Source organism: Setaria italica, chromosome III, assembly GCF_000263155.2.
Source record: "Setaria italica strain Yugu1 chromosome III, Setaria_italica_v2.0, whole genome shotgun sequence".
NCBI lineage: Eukaryota > Viridiplantae > Streptophyta > Magnoliopsida > Poales > Poaceae > Setaria > Setaria italica.
In genome coordinates, this window is record NC_028452.1 from 7964903 (window position 1) to 7982284 (window position 17382).

General features: G+C 39.5%; 1 protein-coding gene across 1 annotated transcript; it reads left to right on the forward strand.

Moving 5' to 3' along the window:
- Positions 1-610: 610 nt before the first annotated feature.
- LOC111256725 lies at positions 611-6547 on the forward strand. Its single transcript, XM_022825207.1, has 10 exons — positions 611-626; positions 903-934; positions 1582-1833; positions 1906-2056; positions 2138-2286; positions 2365-2547; positions 2642-2767; positions 2856-2986; positions 6250-6325; positions 6422-6547. Exons 1-10 carry the CDS (start codon positions 611-613, stop codon positions 6545-6547), a joined length of 1242 nt encoding a protein of 413 aa, XP_022680942.1.
- Positions 6548-17382: the final 10835 nt, after the last annotated feature.

Below are 17382 nucleotides of genomic sequence, written 5' to 3' on the forward strand. Positions count from 1 at the left end.
ATTTGAGAAGGACTAAAGATATTTTCCTCGTCTATGGAGGTCAGGAGGAGCTCGTTGTAACAGATTACACAGATGCTAATTTTCAAACCGACAGAGAAGATTCAAAGTCACAATCAGGATTTGTGTTCACTCTAAATGGTGGTGCTGTTAGTTGGAAGAGTTCCAAGCAGGAGACGGTGGCTGATTCTACGACAGAAGCTGAGTACATCGCGGCTTCGGAAGCCGTGAAGGAAGGTGTTTGGATAAGGAATTTCCTCATTGAGCTTGCCGTGCTCCCCCCACCCTCCCACCCACACACACGGGGCCTGCGCCACCCACGGATCTGCGCCGTCGACGATCTGAGGGCTTCATCGCTCCTCCCTCCTCCCCCCTACCCCTGACCCCCCGGTGAGTTGCGCGCGTGGTGGGAGATTCCTCCACTTGCAGGAGGAGGCGCCCTCCCGTGGAGGATGGCCACTGCCACGACGGCGCCACCGTCGCCTCCATGCGGTACTCTGCCTCCATCTCCGGCAATCCTGCGCGGCTTCCGAATCGAATCGGATTCGAGGGTGACTCGGGGCCATACTTCCAGTAGAGTTCGTTGCCGAACCGGATTGAAATCGAGGCGTACATGGATTGGAATCGAGGTTTGTTTCTTGCCTGTATATATATCTGCGTGTTTGGGTATCTTTGTCGTGTTTTTGCCATACTGCCAGGAGACCAGGTCCTGCTCGCCGTCGAGAATCTGGTCAGCAACACATGCTTAGATCCCCTCCATCGACGCCAACAACTCGTGTGGTCTAGCGTTTTCAGCTTCTTACTCTCCTTGGACAAAAGGTACATAAGCCTTCGAGGTTTGTTTCTTGCCTGTATATATTTCTGCGTGTTTGGGTATCTGTGACGTGTTTTTGCCATACTGCCAGGAGACCAGGTCCTGCTCGCCGTCGAGAATCTGGTCAGCAACACATGCTTAGATCCCCTCCATCGACGCCAACAACTCGTGTGGTCTAGCGTTTTCAGCTTCTTACTCTCCTTGGACAAAAGGTACATAAGCCTTTACTTATTACGAAGCTAAGCTGGCTTGGCCGCTGTGCTGGACCATATACTCCCTTCCTTCTAATTTACTATAAGTCCATCCATCCATGTAAATATTGTGTACTGCCTGTTGTAATTCCATCAGTGGTTCTTAACAAAAACATTATTTATGGGGATCTCTTACTTATGTTCCAGTAGAGCATGGGCAAATCTCGATGATGTTGTTTGATTTTTCAGCGATAGAGTAATATTTGTTAAAATCTCTCCTATGTGTATAAATTGTCCTGTTGAGAAACAATATCCATCCAACTCATATAGCCAGTATACATAATGTGAATTCTTGCAGTTGTGAGCCTTGTGTAAGGTGTTCATGTAGTTGGAGGTATATAGAAAAGTTTCAAATTTTCTTGCTCCAGTAGCATTCTACTTGTACTATTCATTTTCAGATATACACTACAAGTTTCAAATTTTGGCATAAATCGTCAACTGCTACATAACAGATGAAGTTTCTAGGTTCATCCCATATTGTTACTGAATAGAGATTTTTCATTTTTTCCGCTTTTGCAGAAAATGGATTCTTATAACATTGAATCAAGCAATGCTGATTGTTTAGATTCTCGACCTTTAAAGAAACCAAAATGTGAACAGTTGAATGATTGCGATCTGTCACCATCGCCTCGATCATCCACCTACATTGAATCAAGCCCTGTATATGATTTAGATGCTCGGCCCTTGAAGGAAGTAAAATCTGAACAGATGAATGATCTTGACATATCACTGTCGCCTCCCTCACCAACCACCCTGGGATCATCATCTCCGGTTAGTGTTTTTCTTGTTCATTTAATTTAGTGGATTGGTTAAAGATTTGACAATTTTAAGTTTTTTTTTCAGGGAAATAATTCTTATACTATTGATTCAATTGTAGCCGAGAAAGTGGCATGTTCTGAATTGCTTGACTTTGATTCAGATAATGACAGAAGAATTCATCAAAATCAACATGAACAATACAAAGTCGATCAAACATATGACTATCTCCCACAAGGTATCTTTCTATGAAATTTTTATTCACTCTTTTATTGTTTTTAACTTTTAACATGACCATAAATTTTTTGATTACTTGCAGATTATGAAATGACAGACCTGGACTACTGTGCTCAAATAACAATAGAAACATCTTCAGAATCTGATATACTTGTGAAGATAGATGACATTTTTGTCACACAAGCTCAATTGTTATGCTTGCTAGATCCATTAAAATTCCTAAATGATGATGTAAGTATATACAAGTGAATGCTCTTTGATCAACATTTTTTTCTTTTGTAATAATTGTTTTTTTTTGAATCTTTGTAGGTCATCAGCGCGTATATATGTTGCATAAAGGATCAAGCCCATTTAAAAAGTAGGGATGATGTTAAATTTTACTTTGAGAATCCCTTTATTTCTGTATTGCTTAAAAGGGATGGCAAGCTTGGAGTTGGTCAAGATGGTAACAATATGACAAAGATTGTGAGAAACTATCTAAAGCATGAAATGGTATTTTCTATCTCTATAATTGTCATGTTCCAAGCTTTCTAGATTTTAATTTCTAACTGTTCATGTCTTGTACTAATTCATTTTTTCATTTTAGGTTCTAATTCCAATAAATATCAAAGAATTACATTGGTATTTGGCTATTATTAACACACTGAAGTGTGAAATACAAGTACTTGACTCATTGTGTTGGGACTCCAACCGAGGTGACCTCGTCGATACGGTCAGTTTCTTTAGTTATCATACTTCTTTGATATTACAAATTGATGGTACACTTAAATGCATTTTTTATGATATTAATAATTTAACAGCTGCAAGGACTACAATATCATTTGAACATAATTGGAAGGCAACAAAACATGATTAGCCATAAGTGGAAAGACCTCCAGATTATTTCATGGAAAATCACAGAACAACTACAAGAGCCAATGCAGAAAGATGGGTATGTTGCAAAAAAATATGCTAACATATATAAGATTTTTTTTTATTGTTTGGAGTACTCATTGTTTTATAACCATGCAGCTCATCTTGTGGACTGTTCATGCTCAAGTTTATGGAATATTGGACTGGAGAATCACTATGTCATCCTATTACACAGGTTTTTGTTTCTTATCTTATTGAATAATATAAATTCAATGCCATGCTAATTTTTTTCAAGTTGTAATAATGATTGCTACTATGCAGGAAGATATTAATTGTTTTAGATACAAGTTAGCAGGCATTTTATTATGTTGGAAAACAAACATAGCACAAACAAGTCCTCAAAATATTTCACTGTTGGGAAGTTCAGATGACCAAAAAGAACCCAAGTCATCTATTTCATTATCAGAGGAAACAAAATACCAGTCATTATTGTCTGTTCTTTCTAAGATCAGTGTAAATGAGTTAGTTGGCTGCCTTTGTGACTACATCAAATCAATTAATTGTCCAGAGACCTTGGAGTAAGAACCTTCTTATTACTACTGTGTAAATTTTGTTAATAGAATAATACAATGTTCTTTCAACTGTTTCTTGTTTATTTGTGTGTGTGTTCCCATATACCATGTTGCAAGTTTCATGTTTTGTATGTTTTGTTATTAGTATAATGGATATTTATACCTTCTATTGTGTAAAGCAAACTTTTTGTCTTAATGCAGAGAAGTATGGGTGCGAAACTCCAAGCCATATTCCATTAGCTTGACTCTCAGGAAGCTGCAAGAAATACTAAATGAAGATATGCCAATGGACCGTGATTGTTTCAATTTGGTTATTCGAAAATTCATGTTTGACGACATCCAAATGATGAAGAAAACCAAAGGAACAATATCAAAGCATTATCTAGACACGCGATTTTGGGTATGCTCTTATAATCATAATGTAAATATATTTTTTTTTGTCCTCAGGTTTTTAACCACTTTTTTATTTCAATAGCTGATTACTGATTTTGGACGACACCCAAATTTCCGTAAAAAGATAGACGTGGAACAACTCGCAGAAACTGTTAGTAGCTGGCCTGGTGTTAATTATAATTTGTCAAGATGCAAATTGGTAAGACATCACTACCCTATATCTATAAGCACAACCTATAAGCACAGTTTTTTCGATTATAGCTACTAGCCGTCTTGTACATTTTAATGATTTTGTTCTAACAATTAGCATTTTGCAGATTTTTATACCAATAGTACAATTCAACAAAACCTTTATTCTACTTATACTAAACCAAGATAAAAGAACCGTCTATATTTTAGACCCTACTCCACTTGACCCTGTTTACAAATACAACCCAAATGCAAGATATGTGAAGAAACTTTTATGTATTGCTGAATTCTTACCAAAAGCCATGTCAAAAGTATGCCCTGGATCTAGATGGAATGAGGATGTTTTCCTATGGCGTCAAATAATCTTATCTGATGTTCCAATTGAAAGCAGGTAAGCATTCTTATTAGCACTGTTCAGATGTAATAGTTCAGGATAGAGTTGAAGTGTGATTTATAAGTCTGATTAGTCATTCGGCGTGTATAACATTTGAAGTTAACTCAGTAAGGACAAGTTATCTGGGCAGTATAGTATAGGATAGTATTAAACTTGTCAGAACTACTATTTGCCAAAATTATTAGAAAACTGTGTGTAGCTATAAACTTATAGGTTGAAATAAAGCGTTCCTAATTTTCTGCCTTATATCAGCTGTGTTATGTTGATGTGATGTAACGCATGCTTGCATAGCGTCCAAAGTATAAAGGCAAACTCATTACAAAAATATTGAATAGCCATTAAGCCAACAATGGTAGCATTACTTTTAAAAATCATGTCAGTGCAACCAGTTTTTACTCGATCAACCACAGTATTTGTTTTCTGGTATAAGCAAAATAGAGGAATAAATACCATTCATTTGATAGAATAGTAGAGCTACCCTGGCTGTGTTCATCCCTGAAGCTAGCAGAATCTCTGTTTTTCAACATAGATGCAGCGCTGCAGTTGTTTAGATTTTCATTGGTTTATCCTGAAATTGCTTGTGTCTGTATGCGTTATGGCTGCTATGATATGCTTCATATGCTAGAATTGGATTTTGTTTTGACCTGTGCACTATGTCGCATAAAATCCTGAATGTATTAGCATATGTATAACACTGCAACCCAAAGCCAATTGAATTTAGCACCTCAGCTCTTCATAGTTGGAAGCAAGCTACTTAGACAAAAAGGAAAGCAAATTCTAAATTACTATAAGTCCATCCATCCATGTAAATATTGTGTACTGCCTGTTGTAATTCCATCAGTGGTTCTTAACAATAATTATGGGAAAATTTCTGAAAACTAATGAGAGTTGCATGTGTACTCATTGAAAAATACGAAACTCATTCTCGGTCATCATCCTTTATTAAATATGCTTTAATAGTTTGACACTTTTGTCAATTCCTAAACATTCTATTGCACAGGCCATATTGCCAGTGCATGCGGATGCTTTACATTGGACAGTTGCACTTTAAGTGTTCAGTATATAGGTCAAGTTCTGATTTCTCTTTTCCAATGCATTTATAATAGGCATAGCCTCAGAAGGGTATGATGAGATGATGTATTTTTTGTAGGAATACTTATTATTCGCTCATTTATAATTTCTATCATCAGCTAAGTGAGATGATGTATTTTTTGAACTGCTATGTATACCGTACTGGTCGTACGTCCATAATTTTGTAGTTTGTTCACTGTTATAACACATTTTGAGTTTAACAATCCAACCTCTGCCATAGAAGACTCGTGCGCTTCTCTGTTAATGAAACCCCAGCGCCCTGCAATAGATACCTTTCCTGACCAACAAGCCTTTATTTTACTCTTATTAACTTATTGGTTTATCCTGAAATTGCTTGTGTCTGTATGCGTTATGGCTGCTATGATATGCTTCATATGCTAGAATTGGATTTTGTTTTGACCTGTGCACTATGTCGCATAAAATCATTAGTGTATTAGCATATGTATAACACTGCAACAGAAGGCCAATTCAATTTAGAACCTCAGCTCTTCATAGTTGCAAGCATCCTTCTTAGACAAAAAGAAAAGCAAATTCTTGTTTTGATGGACCTATATAGTAACCCTTTTGTTTATTGTACTATTGCTTATATTCTCTACCCAAAACATGCATATCTGTTTAAGCAAAAGTAGTTCAGTCTTCAGTGTTGAACATATTATGAATTTTTTTGTATTAGAATAATCACTGTTTGTCTTATCTTATTAGGGAACTATCCGGTTATCTTGTTTCTCTCTTCATGTGCATATGGAAAGATGAAGAACTACAGTTGCCAGTTTTAAAGGTCAGTGTCCTGTCAACTTCAAATATTACTATTTATTATTAACACACTTTTATGGCACTAATTATTAATTATTTGCATACATCTATGCATGTACAGGATGGCTACGAACTAAGAAAACAATTTATGGCACAACTATTAACTTACAAGGAGAATGAATGTGAAGAAAATATGCCTGCTGGTGTTCGAGACTTTCTTAGGTATATCAATGCTACTCAAAGTTAGAAGTAGTTATGCAAGCACAGAGAAAGTCGTTTCTAATCCACAGAATTGAATGTCAAGATTTATCATGGGGTCTTCTATCATAGGGTATCAATTCTGTATTTCTGTATAGGAAATTGTTTTTCATACTTGTACTCTGGCCACAGATTTATCATTACGTGAACAGTGGCCCTGAGAGATGAATGTAACAAATAATGGTGTATCTGATATCTATAAAATCATGTGTCTATTAGAGCTTCATAATCCTCATTGTAGAATCTGCTGCAGCAGAATATGAGCCAAGCCTAAAATATATTGTAAAAAACAAAATTGACTGTGATGAAAATAAAGCAACGAGAGATGGGAAAAGCTATACTTTTAAGACTGTTTAACAGTTAATAACTGGTGAACTCTGCTGGTTGGCTTGACCAAAAATTGTTTTGGAGATAGTTGGATCCTATCCTTTTCAGTTTCAGAAAGAAGTTTGTCTGCAAAACCGAAGCAGAATGTAAGAATCGACAATGCAGGCATATCTCAAGGCATAGAATCACCATGCAAGTAAACGGTGAGGTTCAACCTCTCAAGAGTGCTCAAAACTTGAACGGCCTACTAATATGATAAGCAACAAGAATTGATTAGTCTTGTGCAGCCCAACTATGTTCAAACGATTTGGCCAACGCCCCACAAAACTATATACATTCAAGCCCATAAACAAAAGCGACCCAAAACAGCCCAAAAGTCCAACAGCCCACTCGTTACTCTGCGTCGATCTGCGCCAGATCGAACGGACCGTAGATCATTTTCCCCTCCGGGCTTCTCGCGTGACGGAGGAGAGAGCCGCCGCCGGGCGATGGCGTGTGCTCGCCGAGTATTGTCGCGCCGCCGTGGGCCCTCTCGCCGGAACTTGCTTGCGGCTTTAGCTGCGCGCAGCTCCGTCGAGGGGATCCTCGGTCGCACGTGCACGCCGACGAGGCCGGCGCTGCCGCGGGGATTTCCCGTCCGCTCTCGTCGCCGCGATGGAGCCCTCCGGATCCCACCTTCGCCCTACACCCCATGTCCAGCAACGACATCCCATCGCCGATCTGAGGGCCCCATCGCTCCTCCCTCCTCCCCCCATACCCCTCACCCCCCGGTGAGTTGCGCGCGGAGGGTGAAATGTATGGCGGCATAGTGCAGCCGTCTCGGCTGGAAGAGCGTCTCCTCCTCCTCCACTTGCAGGAGGAGGCTCCCTCCCGTGGAGGATGGCCACGGCCACGACGGCGCCGCCGACGCCTCCATGCGGTACTCTGCATTCATCTCCGACAAGCCTGCGCGGCTTCCGAATCGAATCGGATTCGAGGGTGACTCGGGGCCATACTTCCAGTAGAGTTCGTTGCCGAACCGGATTGAAATCGAGGCGTACATGGATTGGAATCGAGGTTTGTTTCTTGCCTGTATATATATCTGCGTGTTTGTGTATCTTTGACGTGTTTGTGCCATACTGCCGAGAGTCCAGGTCCTGCTCGCCGTCTAGAATCTGCTCAGCAACACACCGTTATATCCCCTCCATCAAAGCCAACAACTCGTGTGGTCTAGCATGTTCAGCTTGTTACTCTCGTTCGACAAAAGGTACATAAGCATTTACTTATTACAAAGCTATTTGGCCTCTGAAATTAATCTTGAAAGGAGTTTGACTACCACTTTGGCCACCAGCTCAAACAGAACCAAGATCGAGAAGGAGCCGGCAGTCAATACAAACAGGAAAAAAAACAGGGTTGCAATTTTCAGAGACCGTGAGTCAGAGCGCAAAGATCCTGATTATGACAGAAGTTATGACAGGTCAGTTTCTCATAACATACCTCTTTGCTGCTATCTTATTTTGAGAAATTCCACCTGGTGTGCTATGTACAAGATAGAGAGCTTCTGCAGTTACTTTTACATGCTTCTGCTGCATAGTTTCTTATGAACTGTATGGCTAGGTGTCCCCTTTGGAACACTGTAGTTTAGTAAGTTGACTCCTACTTCAGTTAACTATTACCTAAACATTCTAGCGAACTGCTAAAGTATTTGTGTGATTGCTATTTACTAATGATGGTATGCCAGTGAAACATGCCAAGGATCATGTAAGGAAATGTAAAAAAAATGAAGTAGGCCATATTTGGAAACTCAAAGTAACCTTCTGATGTATGTACTCCTGTCCGATGAAAATGATTTAGCTAGCCTGGCTTCATTGTTAAGAATTTCTTACAGATGCAATCTTGAATGAGGGGTGTCATAGCTATGGAAACAAATGGTTATATTAACTTTTTGTGCAAATTATGCTGGTTTTTCTGAATCATCACTCGGCACAAAAAGAGATTAAAAAAAATTTACATTGTACTTACAAATTGATTAATGGTAGGGTGCACCCATCCAGTAGTTATGGCTTCTACCGTGGCAATAGCTTCTAATCCACCAGCTGCACCTAGGCAATGGCCTATCATTGACTGGCAAGGAAGGCAGCAAACCACATTAGGGAATATAAAGATGCAACAAAATGAATCCTTCCAATTTAAAAAAAGAAGAAGATACAAAGTTCCAGATGGAGGCAAATAAACCTTTGTTGAGTTAATTTTTATCTCAGATGTATTGTTGAAGACTTGCTTAATGGCTCTTACTTCAGCCAAGTCACCAGCAAGTGTGGAAGTTGCATGCGCATTGATGTAGTTCACCTAAAAAAGCATATAATCAAATTAAAAAGGGAGCTTTTCAAAGAAAAGATAAAAACATTTCAAAAATTATAAAGGGCAGATTGTTAATCTGCATCAATGATCAGAATATTTAAAGCCATAAACATCACAATCTGGAACTGCAGCTAGGTAGTAGAACAAAATATTTTAAAACAATGAACAGATGTGATCACGCATTTGTACGGGCCTTTCAACTTCCAACCAGTCCTCCAGATCGATATGTTTTGTCTGTTTTTGGCAAAGTTTGCATTCACAAGCTTGTTTGGAAGACATAAATTTTATGTTCTTGATCTGATTCAAAGACAATATAAAGCCTTGCTTGCTGTTAATTTAAAATACGCAAGTTAGGTCCGGTGCTTTAGCTTGTAGATTGAGAAAACATAAAAATCTGCAAGCTAGGGGGAGCAGATTGTTGGATTGTAACAATCTGTCCTGTGGACTGTTGCAATCTAGGATGAGAAAGCTCCTTGTTTGTTTCAGCTTGAGATTATGAAAGGTACAATCCACAACTCCAAGCTAAAACAAACAGGAACTTAGGATGGAGATGTAAGTTAGTATGTGAATATCTGACAAGCGAGGATGCTTATTATCCATGAATTCTTTTGGGGATAGCATTAGATCGTACATTGCCTTCATGCCAATTTTTATTTGTTGTCATCTATCATCCATTCATCTCTTTGTTGCTCCCTCTTTTATTCTTACAATATAGGCTACTACAGTAAAAACCTATCCATAATGAACTTCCAAACTCATGATTAGATATTTAATATGACCATGTAAAAAAAGTAATATCAAGCATACTCTACCGACTGATTTGAAACAGCGAAGTAGATTCATATTGTAGATATTACAAGTACTTCTGTAGGATGTGTTTTTCAATATTTATCACTAAGAGTGGTGCTCAATAGTGGTATTATATGACTAACCTAGATATCCTAAGCCTCGTGAAGCCATTAAACACAGAATTAATATTTTACTGTCTCATATAACTTCATAATATAATGTATAACTCTTTGCAGACAAACCATTTGAATCAACAACGCAACTCTTGGATCCCAAAGAGCAGAGAAGAAAAAGAGATAGAGAAAGGTATGCACGGATGAGTTATGAAGAAAAGCAGGAAAAACTGAAAAAACGTCGTGAAGCCTATCATCAACAAAAAAGAGAAAAATGCTCACAGATGACTGATCAAGAAAAGCAGCAAAAAATACAGAGAAAATGCATGCATGACAGGGAAAGATATGCAAACATGCAACCAAACGAAAAGAAAGCAAAGTTACAACAAGATTACGCTAACCGTGCACGACGACGTGACACTCTAAGCAAGAATTCAATTGCAATGGAGAACCCTGCAAATATTGCAACAGATAATTCAGAAAATGTTACTCAATTTGCCACAAGCATAAGACAAAGGAAACACGTAACACCAGGAGAAAGAGAAGCATTGCTAGCCTATCATGATGAAAAGTTGACAGATAAATCAATGGAAAAAACACCAGCCACATCAGATGAAGACTGTTCTACAAACACCAAAGTCATAGATGATCTAGAATCAATAAAACAACCAACAAACATGAAGAAAGGTAATACTGCTAATTGCATATATGACTCTCGCAATCAAATTATACATGCATCAATTTTTACAATAATAATAATCTTTCATGCACAGATATCCCCTATCCAATGTGTCCAGCCACCAAGGATGGAGAAGAACCAAATGAATCAATCATTGATGATGAACCATATGGTAAGGATATATACTAAATTTATATTCTCATGCAATAGAAAACAACATATAATTCACATATTTCTATGCAGATGACGATGGAGTTGTATATGAAGAAGACACCGATGAGGAGGATAACATAATTTCTGGTCAAGGTATGATAAACACATTAAAATATTTTCACATCACAATGTTAGTACTTCTCTAAATTCTTTAATCCTACGAATCATAGCAGAATGGGAAGATACGGAGGAACAAATAAATGAAAATGAGTCAACCATTCCAGAGCATTCAAACATCAATGATCCATATGATCTCGTCTATAGTAACATACCAGACAACACACACAAGCTCAAACCTGTTGAAAATTGCAAATATTGTGATGCAAAGAAATTTCACCACGAACCTGAAGGCCTATGCTGTCGAAAAGGACAGATAAAACTTGCAAATCTAGAGACACCACATCAGCTCATGAGACTATGGACAAGCAATGACTCTGATGCAATACATTTTCGAAAGAATATAAGGTTTTTCAATGGCCACTTCTCATTTACTTCTCTATATTGTCGCCTCGATAGAGATACAACAACAATGAAAAACAGCGGTATTTACACCTTCCGAGCACATGGTCAGATCTATCACAACATACGCTCATTTGGAAAAGATGGTTCAGATCCTAAGCATCTAGAACTCTACTTCTATGATGATGATCCAACCCTAGAGCATCGTTACCGCTATTGCCGCAAGGAAATGTATGAGCAAGACAAACATGTATTACTCATTATAACCAATATTCTACGCAACAATCCATACTCTGAACAATTTAGGAGTTTGGGACAGGAAGAAAACCTTGAGGATTACCGAGTGATGTTGAACCTTGACCAAAGATTGGACCAGAGGACATACAACGCACCAATCACATCGGAGGTAGCTGCAGTTTGGGTTGAAGGAAATGAACGGAGGAATACTTTTGACAGAAATGTAATACTACATGGGAACAACAACGAAATACAAGGAATCCAATCATACGCTGGATGCTACGATCCATTGTCTTATCCTCTGTTCTTTCCAAGAGGTGAATTGGGATGGCATGCCGATATCCCAAAGGTTGGAATTACTGCGGAAGATGTGATGAAAGCTCGTGCTAATCAAAATAACAAAAACAATGATCCAGGTAACTATTTCAAATATTAGTCTTCATAGTTACATATAATAATGAAATAATTGACTATGCAACTAACAATCAATTCTATATGACCAATGCAGATTCAAATGGTAGAATGTGGGTAACCATGAGAGAATACTACTGCTATAAATTTCATGTGCGACCAAACATATTTAACCCAATACTATACGGCGGACGACTTTTCCAACAATTCGCCGTGGATACATACATCAAGATTGAGAGCTCACGACTGGACTTTATATGGAATCATCAGAAAGAAATAAGGGCAGATCTATACCAAGGCCTTCTAGATAGCATTCATGCGGGACAAGACAGGGGAGATGCGGTCGGCAAACGGACAGTGCTTTCATCATCATTTATTGGGGGTCCTCGAGACAAAATGCGTCGGTACCTAGACGCCATGGCTTTAGTTAGAAAATATGGGAAACCGGACATATTCCTCACAATGACATGCAATCCCAACTGGGAAGAGATCACAAATGAACTTGAGTTTGGTCAAACACCACAAGATCGCCCTGATCTTGTTGTTCGTGTTTTCAAAGCAAAACTAGAAGAAATGAAAAAGGAGTTGTTAGAAGAGCACATCCTAGGCAAGGTGAAGGCCTATACCTATGTTGTAGAGTTCCAAAAGAGAGGTCTACCGCACGCTCATTTTTTGCTTATAATGACCGGAAAATATAAGCTTACTTGTCCAGAGCAATATGATAGACTAATCTCGGCGGAGCTCCCAAACAAACAAAAGTACCCAGAGTTGTACAAGATGGTTATCAAACATATGATGCATGGACCTTGCGGTACATTGAATAAGAACTGTGCATGCACAAAGAATTGAAAATCGTGCAAGAACTATTATCCAAGGCCATTTAACGCTACTACCATTCAAGGCAAGGATTCTTACCCATTATACAGGCGACGCGATGATGGCCACAATGAAATAGTCCGAGGACACAAACTAGATAACAGGTGGGTAGTCCCATACAACCCTTACCTCCTACAAATGTTCAATTGCCATATAAATGTCGAGGTATGCTCAAGCATAAAAGCTGTCAAATACCTATACAAATACATCTACAAGGGGCATGACCGTGCATCTGTATGTGTAAATGGGACAAGCGAAAAAGAAGACATCGATGAGATTAGACAATACAGAGACGCGAGATGGGTGACACCACCAGAGGCACTATGGAGGATATATGGCTTCGAACTAAGCAAGACAAATCCTCCAGTCATGCAATTGCAGCTTCATCTTCCAAACATGCACATGGTTTCATACCATGGAAAAAAAGAAATAACGGAAGTTATCAACCGTGAAGGTGTTGAGAAGTCAATGCTAACGGCATATTTCGAAGCAAACAAACTACACGAAAAAGCACGAGGCATTCTATACCGTGATTTTCCAGAACATTATACTTGGCAAACCCAAGGGAAGTTTTGGCAACAGAGGAAAAGGAAAACATTGTACCAGGTTGGGAGAATCGTCTCAGCACATCCAGCCGAAGGAGAAAGATACTATCTTCGAGTTCTCCTGAACCATGTGAAAGGCGCAACCTGCTACGAAGACCTACGAACAGTTGATGCAAAAATATTGCCATCATTTCGTGAAGCTGCAGAGAGAAGGGGCCTCATTGAGGCAGACAACACGTTAGATGATTGCCTGACGGAAGCAGAGTTATTTCGGATGCCATCCTCACTGCGAAGGCTATTTGCGACGATTCTTGTGTTTTGTGAGCCCCACGATATCCGTGCACTATGGAACAATCACATCGAGGCAATGTCGGAAGACTATCGACGAAACTGCAAAAATGCAAGAACGGTCGAACAGATGGTACTAATCAATATTAGAGAAATGTTGCAATCGATGGGAAAAGACATACGATCATTTCCTCTTCCAGAGATCGACGAGCAAAATGACACAAAAGACAATACACCTAGGGAGATCACCGAGGAAGCCAACATCGAGGTGGACCCTGAAGATATGGAATTGCCTAAACACCTAAATGACGAGCAAAAGGCCGCCTACAATGAAATTCTAACAGCAATTGATAGAGATGAAGGAGGGCTATTCTTCGTAGATGGACCGGGAGGAACGGGGAAAACTTTTCTATACAGGGCATTGCTTGCAACAATCCGTGGACAAGGAAAAATAGCTTTAGCAACAGCAACATCTGGTGTCGCTGCTTCCATAATGCCCGGAGGAAGGACAGCGCACTCAAGGTTCAAAATACCACTAAGGATAGATGATGGGGCTATTTGTTCATTCACAAAACAAAGTGGGACAGCCAAGCTACTTCAGGCAGCATCACTAATCATTTGGGATGAAGCATCGATGACTAAGAGGCAGGCAATAGAGGCACTGGACAAAAGCATGCGTGACATAATGGATGTACCAAATCTTCCATTCGGTGGCAAAACAGTGGTATTTGGGGGAGATTTTAGACAAGTTCTGCCGGTTGTACGAAAGGGTACAAGATCACAAATAGTAGATGCCTCACTACGCAGATCTGAACTCTGGAATTGCATGCGTCACATGAAGCTTGTGCGCAACATGAGGGCTCAAAATGACCCATGGTTTGCAGAATACCTATTGCGCATCGGTAATGGCACTGAGGAGACAAACGATAAAGGCGAGATACGTCTGCCCAAAAATATATGTATTCCACGCACAATGGATGATTCCGGACTTGATAAACTCATCGACAGCGTCTACCAAATGAACAACGCTTGCCTGGAGGATCCAAATTACATCACATCAAGAGCCATTTTATCCACGCGTAATGACTGTGTAGACCGCATAAATCTAAAAATGATTGAACGATTCCAAGGAGAAGAGATGGTCTATCACAGCTTCGATAGTGTAGAAGATGACCCACATAACTACTATCCCCCGGAATTCCTAAACACACTAACCCCAAATGGACTACCACCACATATGCTGAAGCTCAAGATTAACTGTCCAATAATACTACTCAGAAATATCGACCCAGCTAATGGACTATGCAATGGCACAAGATTGGTGGTACGAGGATTCCAGAAAAATGCAATCGATGCAGAGATTGTACTAGGACAACATTATGGGACACGAGTTTTCTTGCCACGAATACCGCTGTGCCCCTCTGATGATGAGATGTTCCCATTCCGCTTCAAGAGGAAACAATTTCCTGTAAGACTAAGTTTCGCAATGACAATAAACAAAGCACAAGGACAAACAATACCAAATGTAGGCATCTACCTGCCTGAACCGGTTTTCTCTCACGGTCAATTATATGTCGCGCTATCTAGAGCAACAACAGCCAAGAACATAAAGATACTAACAGCTGAAAATGATGATGAAGATGAGGACAACAAGCAGGAGAAAAGGAAAAAAAGGAAGACAAAAAGGGACATGTCAGATAAGAAAGAGGTCAATCAAAAAGACATAACAGATAGATACACGAAGAATATAGTGTATTCAGAGGTCCTCACCAAATAGGTACTAAGCTTTTTATTAGTTCTATGAGAAATTACTCATGACGGTTTTATGCATGTGTGGACCAACTAAAGTTGATATTTATTATTTATGTTACAAATAGGTGATTCTCCTGCAAGCTACAACAAAACAACAAACTTACTGAAAGGTAAGCCATGATTGCTGTACTCGGATTCCTATGGATTTCCTAGCTGAGACAAAAAAAAAACTAAAATTGCTATGGATTTGCTTGCTGTCCAGGAAAAAGACAATTGGTCACCAAAGAGGGACTGTCAATGGTGGCATGGTCAAGTATGATATTTATTTAGATACATGAGATGCATTCACTTCTCCATGTTTGGATCCTGCTGTATGTATAACTTTTGTTGATTGTGCAGGGAACTTCTCATTTCTTTCAGGAGGGCAACGGGACAGAAACCCCAGAGGATCATATTCTACAGGTTCATATCCTTGCACATGGGCACCTTTTCTGACTATGATTCCCCTGTATGTTAAACCATTTATCACTTTCAGGGATGGTGTTAGTGAGGGACAGTTCTATCAAGTTTTGTTGAATGAACTTGATGCCATTAGAAAGGTGAACTTAATTTAAGGGCATTTGTTTGGTGATGTTCTTCACCTCTAATTTTTCTCTGACCACCCTTGTGAAACTACGGATACAAGCCTGTGCATCATTGGAGCCCAATTACCAGCCTCCAGTTACTTTTGTAGTGGTCCAGAAGCGTCATCACACTAGGTTGTTTGCTAACAACCATAAAGATCAGCGTTCTGTTGATAGAAGTGGAAACATACTGCCTGGTTAGTTCTCGATGCTTCTCTTATTATACCTTGGGCTTAGCTTGTATAATCCTTTCATTTTGAGGGATAGGTTAGCTTGCCTAATCTGAATGTCGTTAAACTGTTTTCTTACTATAAATATAAGCACTGTTGTGGATTCAAAGATTTGCCATCCGACTGAGTTCCATTTCTACCTGTGTAGCCATGCTGGCATTCAGGTTGGGTTTTCCTATCTGATTGCTGAATTCTGTTTATTTGCTTTACTCTACATGATGAAATAAGTTGATTGCTGATTTGGGTTCCTTTCAGGGAACAAGCCGCCCCGCGCATTATCATGTTTTGTGGGATGAGAACAAATTCACAGCTGATGGGTTACAATCTCTCACCAACAACTTGTGCTACACGTAACATTTACTGCTCCGTCCATCTGTTCATCTTTTAAATTGAACTCCTTTTAACTGCCTATATTAACTAAAAACAATATCAATATTTGCAGGTATGCTAGGTGCACGCGCTTAGTATTGCGGAACAACCATTGGTGATCTGAAACATTAGGAAGATTGAGACTGTCCCTGAATTGAGTTCTCGTGCAACCATGAACAGATCAGGAAGAACAAGCTCATCTACCAGGACAAGCCCCGGCTTAAGACAGCACTGGAGCTGCTCAGAACAAGCATGGATGTGGAAGATAGCCTGTAAGAGGTACTATAACCACATGACACTTGAGTTACTTTACTGACTGAATAGTGCTACGCTGGTCACATGACACTTGAGTTAGTTTACTGACTAAACTTCTGTTTTTGTTGACAGTTCAAGCCAAGCATGGACAGACCCGTAGCAACGCACGGGCATTCCTGCTAGTTAATATTAAAACGCCACAAATTTCGTCCGTCAACAGTGGAACCGGGAAAAAAATACGTGAACCGGCGCATACGGTGCCAAACCGAGGAAAAAACTTGTGAAAAACGGGTGAACCAGCGCAAAAAAGATTGAACC

Coding starts and splice junctions, on each gene's coding strand:
- LOC111256725 (XM_022825207.1), top strand. Junction 2,987..6,249: donor GAGCCAATGCAGAAAGATGG/GTATGTTGCAAA, acceptor TTATCTTATTAG/GGAACTATCCGGTTATCTTG. Junction 6,326..6,421: donor TACAGTTGCCAGTTTTAAAG/GTCAGTGTCCTG, acceptor ATGCATGTACAG/GATGGCTACGAACTAAGAAA.